The 12,307-nt window shown below is 40.2% G+C and overlaps 1 protein-coding gene across 1 annotated transcript in view; it reads left to right on the forward strand.

Moving 5' to 3' along the window:
* Window positions 1–12,307, forward strand: part of LOC142750509 (adhesion G protein-coupled receptor E3-like) — a 127,248-nt gene that overhangs the window by 79,418 nt on the left and 35,523 nt on the right. The window contains exons 4-8 of the mRNA XM_075859511.1: window positions 2,606–2,698; window positions 7,309–7,443; window positions 8,045–8,140; window positions 8,967–9,062; window positions 11,446–11,541. Of these exons, the coding sequence (XP_075715626.1) occupies window positions 2,606–2,698; window positions 7,309–7,443; window positions 8,045–8,140; window positions 8,967–9,062; window positions 11,446–11,541 (516 nt within the window). The remainder of the gene's footprint in view (window positions 1–2,605; window positions 2,699–7,308; window positions 7,444–8,044; window positions 8,141–8,966; window positions 9,063–11,445; window positions 11,542–12,307) is intronic.

Raw genomic sequence — 12,307 nt, forward strand, 5'->3', positions numbered from 1 at the left:
GCTTCAGGAGTTGCCCCTAATGTCACTGTCCATATATGGACAGACATCAAGCAGAGCGCTCCAGGAGCGGAATCCCCGGCCACACGGGGATTCCGCTCTTTCAGGGAGGTACAGTGGCACTATCTACAGGAAGGGGGGGTGCTATCTACAAGGGGGCTATGGACTGTGTGGCACTACCTACAAGGGGGCTGTGGGCTGTATGGCACAATCAACAAGGGCACTGTGGGCTGTGTGGCACTACCAACAAGGGGGCTGTGGGCTGTGTGGCACTTCCTATCAGGGGGCTGTGTGGCACTTCCTACCAGGGGGCTGTGTGGCACTACCTACCAGGGGGCTGTGTGGCACTACCTACCAGGGGACTGTGTGGCACTACCTACAGGGGGCTGTGTGGCACTCCCTACACGGTGCTGTGTGGCACTTCCTACAGGGGGCTGTGTGGTACTCCCTATAGTAGGCTGTGTGGCACTCTCTACAGGTGGCTTTGGGGCACTCTCTACAGGGGGCTGTGTGGCACTCTCTACAGGGGGCTGTGTGGCACTATCTACAAGGGGGCTGTGTGGCACTATCTACAAGCGGCTGTGGGGCACTATCTACAAGGGGGCTGTTTGGCACTATCTATAAGGGGCTGTGTGGCACTATCTACAAGGGGCTGTGTGGCACTATCTACAAGGGGCTGTGTGGCACTATCTACAAGGGGCAATGTGGCATTATCTACAAGGGGGCTGTGTGGCACTACCTACAAGGGGCTGTGTGGCACTACCTACAAGTGGCTGAGTGGCACTATCTACAGGGAGAATCTGTGAGTGGTGGGCTGATGGTCATTTTACTGTGAGTGGTGGGCTGATGGTCCTTTTACTGTGAGTGGGGGGGGGAAATACCTGCGGCGCTCATTTGGTGCTTTTTTTGCCTGCGCCTTTTGCATTCGCTTCAACGACTTAAGAAAAAACGCATAAAAGAAAAGGTCAAGCAGCTCTGTCAGTTCCTGAAGGAATTTTGAGGAAGATTTTTTTTGCCTCACAAAAAACGCTATGTGAACATACCCTACGAGTATAGTGCTTGTTTTTAGCCGTTTTCTGTCTTTCTCGAAACTATTTTTGGTAGGGGTTTCCTGAGGAAATGTTATTTTTCCACTGCTGCCTCGAGTCCGAAAAGGTTGGGAATCTCTGTACTAGGCTACAGGATCACGCCGGCTTACGCAAGGATCCCGTTGTGGAGCAGCTCAGTTCGTTGTGGGAACGGGGCCTAGACGAGTAAAATTTTTGTTTTTGTTTGGGGGAACTCTACAAGGGGCAGGTGGGGGGCTGTATGGCACGATCTACAAGGAGGAGGTGGGGGATTATGGCTCTGTCTACAGGGAGGCTGTATGGCAAAATCTACAGGGAACACTATACTGTGTGGGGGCCACTAAGCAGATATTATACTGTGTAGGGGTACTACAGGGGGCATAATACTGTGAGCACAATTATTGCACGGCCAGACGTGGCGGAGGTTTTCCGCTGCAAATGTTGGTGCAGATTAGGGGCATTTACGCAACGAATCTGCACCAGCATTTGCACATTAGACAGGTAATTCAGACTTGCAGAAAAAACAGCGGACTTGCCACGGATTTCAGTTTTTGCATTGCAAAGACTGAAATCCGCAGTGAAATTCCGCTTCTTCTCCGCAACAGTCAGTGCATGATGCGGAGGGAAAATTCTGCACCGCAGTCTATGGTCCGCAGCGGAGTTTTCCGCATCGTCTGAACTAACTTGCCAGAAAATGTATTGAAACAACTGTAAAAAACGGCCGCTGGAGAATTCCACTGCGGACTGTCCGCAGCGGAATTCCACAGCAATTCCACCACATCTGGCCGTGCCCTTAGAGGACAAAATACTGTGTCCTTGAAGGGGTTGTAATATATTATATTATTAAATATTATTATTATACTGTATGGGGGCACTAAAGGGGCATTATACTTTTTTATGGGGCATGTTTTTTTTATGTTGGGGTTGGGCGCCAAAAGGTCATTTCGCACGGGTCGCCATCTATCCTAAGGCCGGCCCTGATAGACGTCACATCTAGATACATTGGGGCCATGCTGAATTAGGCTTCGTCCCGTTGCATGAGGGATACTTGTCGTTGCTTATCCTCATAACCCCACTTCGGAAAACCTTTGCCTTCCCCCTCTAAAAATCTCTTACGATCCATACACTAGTGTAGGAAACCAGAAACCATCTCTCTCTGTATAATGCAGCTGGGTGAAACTGCTGGTGATGGGTATCAATACATGGCCCACTGCCAAATTAAAAGTAAAATATAATGTGGCATCTACTTTCTATTAGATTGCATGTATTCTATAGCTCATCGAGGGACCCTTCATATAGAAAGAAGTTGTACATAAAGGACAACCCCTTTAACGAAAAATTGGTTATATCTTCAATAGGTTAAAAAAAACGAGCAAACTGTCTGTAAAAAAAAATTGTAGGTTTACCATGCACCATTTCTTCATCAGCAAATATGTTTGGAGGTCGTAATCAACTACTGGAATTATTTTGTCTTTCTCTGTGCATTCAATCATGTCAAATTTTTCTATGGTTTCCACTAATCTATATGTGTTATCCTACAGAGCGCTGTCAAAACAATGGAAAAACCTTCCCATGTGCCTGTAATAAAGGATTTGTCTCTATACTAAATCAAAATGGACGCTATGTATGTACAGGTAAGAATCTGGCCATCAGGTGACAATAAGATGTCGTTTGGGCTCAGTAAAGTTGGCCATACCCAGTCTAAGAAAGACTAGGATCAAGTCAAACAATGAACATCACATTCTATTGACTCCAACGGGGCCTGTTTGCCAACACAACCCAATATGGGATTTCCAATGGAATTTTTTGACAACATTTTTAAAAACCTTGATAAGGACGGGTACCCATGGGTCGGATACGATGTGGTGGGTTTTTTGGACGGAATTTCCGCTGTGGAAAGCAGAGTTTGAAAAAAAAAATGTCGATACTTACCCCCTCCCTCTTCTCTGTGCGTAGTCCGGCCTCCTACGATGATGCTGCAGGCAATGTGACGCTGCAGCCTGTGATTGATCATCCCAGGAGGCCGGACTGCAGGAAGAAGGAGAGCATTCTGGGTAAGTATGATTTTTTTTTTTCAGGGATGTGATTTTTGCAGCGTAATCGCTGTGATTACACCGCAAAAGTAGCAATACTTGACTTTCTGTTGTGGGTTGTGCATCCTCATTGAATTCAATGGGGAAAACCCGCAACAGATAATCAGCAAAAACGCAGCATAAATTGACATGCTGTGGAATGAAATTCCGCGCCGCAGGTCAATTTATTAACGTTTATGCAGCGTTTTTTTTTCCTACAGTGTGGGCATGAGATTTTCTAAATCTCATCCACTTTGCTGCTACTGTAAATTCTGTGGAATTTCCGTACACAATGTTGTTGGGGAACCTGGCCTAAAAGCATCTCTGTTTGTTTAGTTCAGCTGGACCATGGATGTAATGTTCAGTACCGCTCTGGCAGTTTCATCTCAATGTGTTGTTAAAAGGGTTCTCGACAAAAAGTTCATCACAGAGTGCTGTGACCCCCAGTGATTATCTGTAATCTTTGGGAAGCTTGCCAGTAATTGTTTCTTTTCCCTGCAGCCCCGCCACAGGTGAAATAAAGTATTACACAGTTCCCATTGTAATGCGCTGACATGATGGCTCTTCCAGAGTGAGGCTGGGTTCACACGACCATGTTACGTCCGTAAAGTACGGAACGTATTTCGGCCGGAAGACCCGGACCGAACACAGTGCAGGGAGCCAGGCTCCTAGCATCATAGTGATGTACGATGCTAGGAGTCCCTGCCTCGCTGCAGGACAACTGTCCCGTACTGTAATCATGATTACAGTACGGGACAGTAGTTCCACGCAGAGGCAGGGACTCCTAGCGTCGTACATCACTATGATGCTAGGAGCCCGGCCCCCTGCAGTGTGTTCGGTCCGGGTCTTCCGGCCGAAATGCGTTCCGTACATTACGGACGTAACATGGTCGTGTGAACCCAGCCTAACAGTCGCTCTTTGTAGTTGCTCTCTGCGCTGGATAATAGATGAGGGTCCTGCACAGAGAATCCCTCTCTATAAACTCATACTTACTGAACAGGGTATTTTGAAAATGGGTTTTCTAAACCAGACAACCCATTTACATTATATCATTATACCATTACAGTATATCTAATCTGCTTCTAAATATTGTATTGTGTTTGACATTATTAACTATTTAAAGGAGTATTAATTTGATTGATTTGATTTAGATTGAATCAGTCATAAAGAATATTCCTTTTGGCAAAATATATACATTAAAAGAAACCCTATTTTAAGAATCTTATCCCCTGCACCCAGCATGCTGACAAGCTCCCTTTTTGTCATCTCCAATGGAGACAGCCTATAGCAGAGGTCTCAAACACGCAGCCCGGGGGCCACATGAGGCCCCTGAAGCTGTCATCTGCAGCCTGCTAACAGCGGGAGAGCAGCGAGTAGGTCGAAGGAGGAGAGCAGCACATACCCCACTGTAGATAGTGCCACACCCCCCTCTCTATAGATAGCTTCATTGGGGCTTCCTCTCGGAGTGGAATCCCCAGCCAGAGCGCCCTGGCCGGGGATTCCACTGATAGACCTGGCCCCTGACGTAACTGTCCATATATGGACAGTGACATCAGTGGCTCCTCCTGGACCGGAATGCCCGGAATTATCTACAGAGAGCACTGTGGCATCAGCTACAGTGGGCATTGTGGCATTATCTACAGAGGGCACTGGGGAATTATCTACACAGGCCCCTGAGGAATTATCTAGGGGAGTGTGGCTCCATCTACTGAGGGCCCTGCGGCATTATCTATGGGGGGCTGGTAGTATCTACAGAGTGCACTGTGGCACTATCTAAAATGGGGCTGCCCAATCTTGACATTTTTGTGTCTGCCAAACGCTGCCAACTGAGCAGCCAGACTGCATTTAGCAACACAAACTGGATTGTTAAAATAAGCACGTGGAGTAAACTCACAAATTTCCGGTAAGTTTAAACCTAGCGCTATTATTATAATAATGTAGTATTGTTATAGTAATGTAGTATTATTATAATAATGTAGTATTGTTATAGTAATGTAGTATTATTATAGTAATGTTGTATTATAGTAAAGTAGTATTATTATAGTACTGCAGTATTATTATTATTATTATTATTATTATTATAGTAATGTGGTATTGTTATTATAGTAATGTAGCATTGTTTTACTATTGTAGTATTGTTATAGTAATGTAGCATTATTATAGTAATGTAGTATTGCTATAATAATGTAATATTGTTATAGTAATGTAGTAATGTTATAGTAATGTAGTATTATTATTCTAGTAATGTAGTATTATTATAGTAATGTAGTATTATAGTAATGTAGTATTATTATAGTAATGTAGTATTGTTATAGTAATGTAGTATTATTATTCTAGTAATGTAGTATTATAGTAATGTAGTATTGTTATAGTAATGTAGTATTGTTAAAGTAATGTAGTAGTATTATAGTAATGTAGTAATATTATAGTAATGTAATATTGTTATAGTAATGTAGTATTGTTATAGTAATGTAGTATTATTATAGTAATGTAGTATTATTATAGTAATGTAGTATTGTTATAGTAATGTAGTAATGTTATAGTAATGTAGTATTATTATAGTAATGTAGTATTGTTATAATAATGTAGTATTATTATTCTAGTAATGTAGTATTATTATAGTAATGTAGTAATATTATAGTAATGTAGTATTGTTATAGTAATGTATTATTATTCTAGTAATGTAGTAATATTATAGTAATGTAGTAATATTATAGTAATGTAGTATTGTTATAGTAATGTAGTATTATTGTAATAATGTAGTAATATTATAGTAATGTAGTATTGTTATAGTAATGTAATATTATTATAGTAATGTAGTATTGTTATAGTAATGTAGTATTGTTAAAGTAATGTAGTAATATTATAATAATGTAGTATTGTTATAGTAATGTAGTATTATAGTAATGTAGTATTGTTATAGTAATGTAGTAATGTTATAGTAATGTAGTATTATTATAGTAATGTAGTATTGTTATAGTAATGTAGTATTATTATAGTACTGTAGTATTATTATAGTAATGTATTATTGTTATGGTAATGTAGTATTATTATAGTAATGTAGTATTGTTATAGTAATGTAATATTATTATAGTAATGTAGTATTGTTATAGTAATGTAGTATTGTTAAAGTAATGTAGTAATATTATAATAATGTAGTATTGTTATAGTAATGTAGTATTATAGTAATGTAGTATTGTTATAGTAATGTAGTATTATTATAGTAATGTAGTAATGTTATAGTAATGTAGTAATGTTATAGTAATGTAGTAATGTTATAGTAATGTAGTATTATAGTAATGTAGTATTGTTATAGTAATGTATTATTATAGTAATGTAGTATTGTTATAGTAATGTAGTAATGTTATAGTAATGTAGTATTATTATAGTAATGTAGTATTGTTATAGTAATGTAGTATTATTATAGTTATGTAGTATTGTTATAGTAATGTAGTAATGTTATAGTAATGTAGTAATGTTATAGTAATGTAGTATAGTAATGTAGTATTGTTATAGTAATGTAGTATTATTATAGTAATGTAGTATTGTTATAGTAATGTAGTATTATTATAGTACTGTAGTATTATAGTAATGTAGTATTATAGTAATGTAGTATTATTCTAGTAATGTAGTGTTATAATAGTTCATATAAATGATTAACAATAATTTTGTATTTTATCAAATTTGAAAGTAATGCGGACCGTCAACTTCACATTTTTTCTATGTGCGGCCCTTTTACCCGGCCGAGTTTGAGACCCCTGGTCTATAGAATACACAGCTCATGCATACTCGCTCTATCTTCCTTGGGTGCTCTCCTAGAGAATTATTATCTGGTTCTTTGGCCCCACCAGAGATAAATGATTCTAGAAGCTCATCCTCCATCTATAAAGAACATGTACACCACCACTTTATATGTCATCCTAATCTGTTATTATCACTGCCCACATAGGACATATCATCATTAAGGTCTAGTAGGTTATTTGTGAATCAACCCATAAGAAATAGACCCGGCTATGTCAGCTCCACATGGTTTGTCTTCTGCTAGATCTTTGAAACCCATTAGTGCGTCAGAGCCTGGGCCCATCGGAGGATCCTGTGGTTATCTGGTGGTCTAGTTGACCCTGACCCTCTAAACATTACTTTATTCATTTTGCTGTCATTGTTTCATGCAGATAAATGTAGGAATGACTCAGATTGTCCTTCTGGAGCCTCTTGTAAGAAGGAAAACTGCTATTGTGATGACTTTTGTAAACAACAGCATGGAAATAACTGCATTACTTTGGTGAAACTGGACGATGTATGTGCAGGTAAACAAATTGTATGATAATATTCTAATATTAATTAAAAGGTTTCTCCAGAACTTTCAATTGATGACCTATTCATAGGGCGGACCGTCAATGTATGATCAGTAGGGTTCTGACTCTCAGGCCACCCCATTGATCAGGTTGTTCACAGCCCCTTTGTTCTGCTGAACAGTGAGGGTCCTGTAGGTCAAACTCTCAATGATCATACATTAATGAGCTATCTTAAGAATAAGCTACCAATTTAAAATCCTGGCAAAGCCTGTTAAGGAGTCATTGAAGAGTCACTCACTCCTGTATTAATAATGTTACCTTAACATATCACACATGGGATCCACATTGGAAACCAGTAATAATGGTAATAAATGTGAGATTAACCAGTAATGAGTTTGCTGTCTGGGTGCACCCATGCAAGTGCTCATCATTTCCATATGACTACCGGGTCTGGCTGCACTATGCTGATTACAGCTCTGACACTGGTTATACTATTATACTGGACCACATTACACACTACTATAAAAGTATGTTTTCATTGGGATGTCGGTGATATACATGTTATTTTGGATAGTAACACTTACTTATTATATTAAAACTTCTTCCTTATCAGCCCCGAGTTCCACCACTAGTCCATTGCTGACATCAAACATGAACATTGGAGACACAACATCGTACACGCAATCTAGTGCTCAGACACTGCAACCAGGTGGGCATTTCATAAGAGTCATCAACCCAATGTAAGATTCTAGTTCTTGCAATGATTAATTCCATTCATTACAATCAGGTGATGAGTCAGATGCCAAGTATAATGTGACTTCATGATGTCTTATATTTTATTTAATAATTAGAATTCATAGAATCGTCATATGTCATTTTAATTGTCAATGTAATGGAAGATCACACTGACCTATGCTGAACCTCTACCAGCAATAACATAAGGACATCTACTATAGAAGACATTAGTGTGTTGTCCTTGCTAGAAGAGGATTGTGTTACATGCTGGAGGTGGATGAAGAAAATTTAAATAATTCTCCAGAACTTTCAACTGATGGTCTATCCATAGGACAGGTTGTCAATGTATGATCAGTGGTGTTCTGGCTCTCAAGATACCCACTGACCAGCAGAATAGGTTGTTTGCAGTCTCTTTGTTCTACTTAACAGTGAGGGAACTAATGGCTCAGACTCTCAATGATCATATATTGATGGGCTATTTTAAGGATTGGCCACCAATTGACAATCCTGGAAAACCTGTTTAAGGAGACTTTGTAGAATCACGCTTTCTGTATTTATAATTTTACCTTCACATATCACACATGGGATCCACATTGGAAACCAGTACTAATGGTAATAAATGTGAGCTTAACCAGTAATGAGTTTGCTGTCTGGGGTGCACCCAGTACAAGTGCTCATGATTTCCATATGACTACGGGGTCTGGCTGCACTATGCTGATTATAGCATAGGGTGTAGGTGGTATAATACATGCTATATGGGACAGGAACACTTACTTATATTATTAAAACTTCTTCATCAGCCCCGAGTTCCACTACTAGTCTATTCCTGACATCAAACGTGAACATTGGAGACCCAACATCGTACACGCAACCTAGTGATCAGACACTGCAACCAGGTGGGCATTTCATAAGAGTCATCAACCCAATGTGAAATGCTAATTCTTGCAATTATTTAGTCAATTTATTGCAATCAGGTGATGAGTGAGATTCCGAGTACAACGTAACTTCATGATGTCTTGTATTTAATAATTACAATTCATATAATTGTCATATTTCATTTGATCAGTGGGGTTCTGACTCTCTTTGCAGGCCCTTTGTTCTGCTGAATAGTGTTGGTCCCATGGGTCAGACCCTCAATGATTATACATTGATGGGCTATTTTAAGGATAGGCCATCAATTAAAACTCCTGGAAAACCCCTTTAAGGAGACTTGAGAATTACTCACTCCTGTATTAATAATGTTACCTCAACAAATCACACATGGGAACCACATTGGAAACCAGTAACAATGTTAATAAATATAAGCTTAATCAGTAAATAATAAGTATCCTGGAAGTGGATGCTTCGTCTATAGGAGTGGCTGCTGTACTTTCTCAGAAAAAAGATAACGGAAAAACCTTCTCTGGATTTTTCTCCAAGGCCTTCTCTTTTGCTGAGAAAAATTATGGCAACGGAGATTGCAAACTTTTAGCCATTAAATTGGCTCTTGAAGAATGGAGACATTTACTTGAAAAAGCACATCACCCCATCACTATTTATACTGAACATAGAAACTTGTGTCTGCAGACGGCACATCCACTAAACCCTCGTCAAGCACGTTAGGCCTTGTACTTCTCACGATTTAACTTCTTCCTTCATTATCGTTCAGCTGACATAAAGGTGAAGGCCGACGCCTTATCACGTTTTTTTTTACCCTGAAGGTGAAGATCCTGAACCTCAACTTAGATTTGATCCCAGTCGTATTTTATCAGTGGCACCCGCTGAAGTTGTCATCATTCCCCCCAAAAAACTTTTGTCCCTTCTAGTCTACGAAAAAAAAAAAATCTTCATTGGGGTAATTTCTCCAAGTTCTCTGGATATCCAGATATTCAGGGAACTCTAGATCTAGTTTCTTGTTATTACTGGTGGCCTTCTCTATCCCGGGATATCAAAGATTTTGTCACAGCATGCACCATCTGTGCTCAAAATAAAGTTTCACAACAAAGACCTGCTATATTGCTTTATTCATTGCCATTACCGGACTCTCGTTTGACTGATATTGCTACAGATTTTATTACTGACTTACCCTCCTTCTCTGGCTGTACAGTGATTTGGGTCATGGTTGATCATTTCTCAAAGATGGCACAATTCATTCCTCAGAATGGTCTTCCTTCAAGTAAACAGCTGACTATTCTCTTCATCAAATAAATGTTTCGCTTGCACGGATTACCTAAGCATTTAGTATCTGACAGAGGAGTACAATTCACTTCAAGATTCTGGTGGAAACTTTGCAACTTACTTGAAGTTAAAGAGGCTCTGTCACCAGATTTTGCAACCCCTATCTGCTATTGCAGCAGATAGGCGCTGCAATGTAGATTACAGTAACGTTTTTATTTTTAAAAAAACGAGCATTTTTGGCCAAGTTATGGCCATTTTTGTATTTATGCAAATGAGGCTTGCAAAAGTACAACTGGGCGTGTTGAAAAGTAAAAGTACAACTGGGCGTGTATTATGTGCGTACATCGGGGCGTGTTTACTACTTTTACTAGCTGGGCGTTCTGACGAGAAGTATCATCCACTTCTCTTCAGAACGCCCAGCTTCTGGCAGATCACGCTGTGACGTCACTTCCCCAGGTCCTGCATCGTGTCGGCCACATCGGCACCAGAGGCTACAGTTGATTCTGCAGCAGCATCAGCGTTTACAGGTAAGTAGCTACATCGACTTACCTGCAAACGCCGATGCTGCTGCAGAATCATCTGTAGCCTCTGGTGCCGATGTGTCCTCGCTCGTCCGACACGATGCAGGACCTGTGAGTGACGTCACAGCGTGATCTCTCGAGAACACGCTGTCTGCACTGCCAGAAGCTGGGGGTTAACAAAATTTAGATGCTAAAAAGGTGAGAGGAAAACTGATGTACCTTGTGGACTGGAAGAACTTTGGTCCTGAGGAGAGATCATGTGAACCTGAATTTTAATCATCAGTTTCCCCACAAGCCTAAAAAGAGGGGGTTTAAGGGGAGGGTAAAGTCCACAGCTTCCCACTCTATACTCACCAGGTACTGGCGACCTGGCCGCCGTTATTCCTCTTCTGATGGCCTCTTAAAACACCAACACTTGCTTCTGGGTCCTAGTGTGCTTGCGCTGACCCTCACTTTCCTAATGGGCCAGCGCGCCAGTACTATTATACTGGACCACATTACACACTACTATAAAAGTATGTTTTCATAGGGATTTTGGTGGTATACATGTTATATGTAGTAGGAGCACTTACTTATCTTATTAAAACTTCTACTTCATCAGCCCCGAGTTCCACCACTAGTCCAATGCCAACATCAAACGTGAACATGGGAGACACAACAACGTACACACAACCAAGAGCACCAAGACCACAACCAGGTGGGCATTTCATAACAGTCATCAACCCAATGTAAGATTCTAGTTATTGCAATCCTTAATGCCATTCATTACAATCAGGTGATGAGTGAGATGCCAAGTATAACGTGACTTCATGATGTCCTGTATTGTATTTAATAATTAGAATTGATAGAATCGTCATATTTCATTTTAATTGTCATTCTAATGGGAGATCACACTGACCTATGCTGAACCTCTACCAGCAATAACATAAGGACATCTACTATAGAAGACACTAGAGTGTTGTCCCTGCTCGTAGAGTATTGTGTTACATGCTGGAGGAGGATGAGAAAATCTTATTCTCCATTGCTGGTCTTACTCTCTAGTAATCTGGCACTGTGAAATGCTGAAATAGAACAATTCTGGACCATTTCATCCTGAATTGAATGCTTAAAAGAGTTGCCTAAAATAAAAAGGACCTAATTTTTTCTTGAAACAGCACCACTTTTGTCCATGGCCTGTGTCTGGTAATGCCCCATAAGGGTCTGCTTATTTTTCCCCAAAACAGCGGCATTCTTACCCATGCGCACACAAGCATCATGGTATCTGAAACCCCTCCATTCTGATTGTATCAGGTAAGGGACTCGTATTGATCTCAATGGATCACTCATAGATATGAATGTTACAGAAGATGAGTGTCAGGACGCCTGAAAAAGAGTAGAACATACAATAGATTTCCTTCATCCATCTTTGAGATCTATCTTATAGAACTCTATTCCATGCTGTAATCGAGCCAATAATGTCTGTT

This window comes from Rhinoderma darwinii, chromosome 3, assembly GCF_050947455.1.
Source record: "Rhinoderma darwinii isolate aRhiDar2 chromosome 3, aRhiDar2.hap1, whole genome shotgun sequence".
NCBI classification, from domain to species: Eukaryota; Metazoa; Chordata; class Amphibia; order Anura; family Rhinodermatidae; genus Rhinoderma; species Rhinoderma darwinii.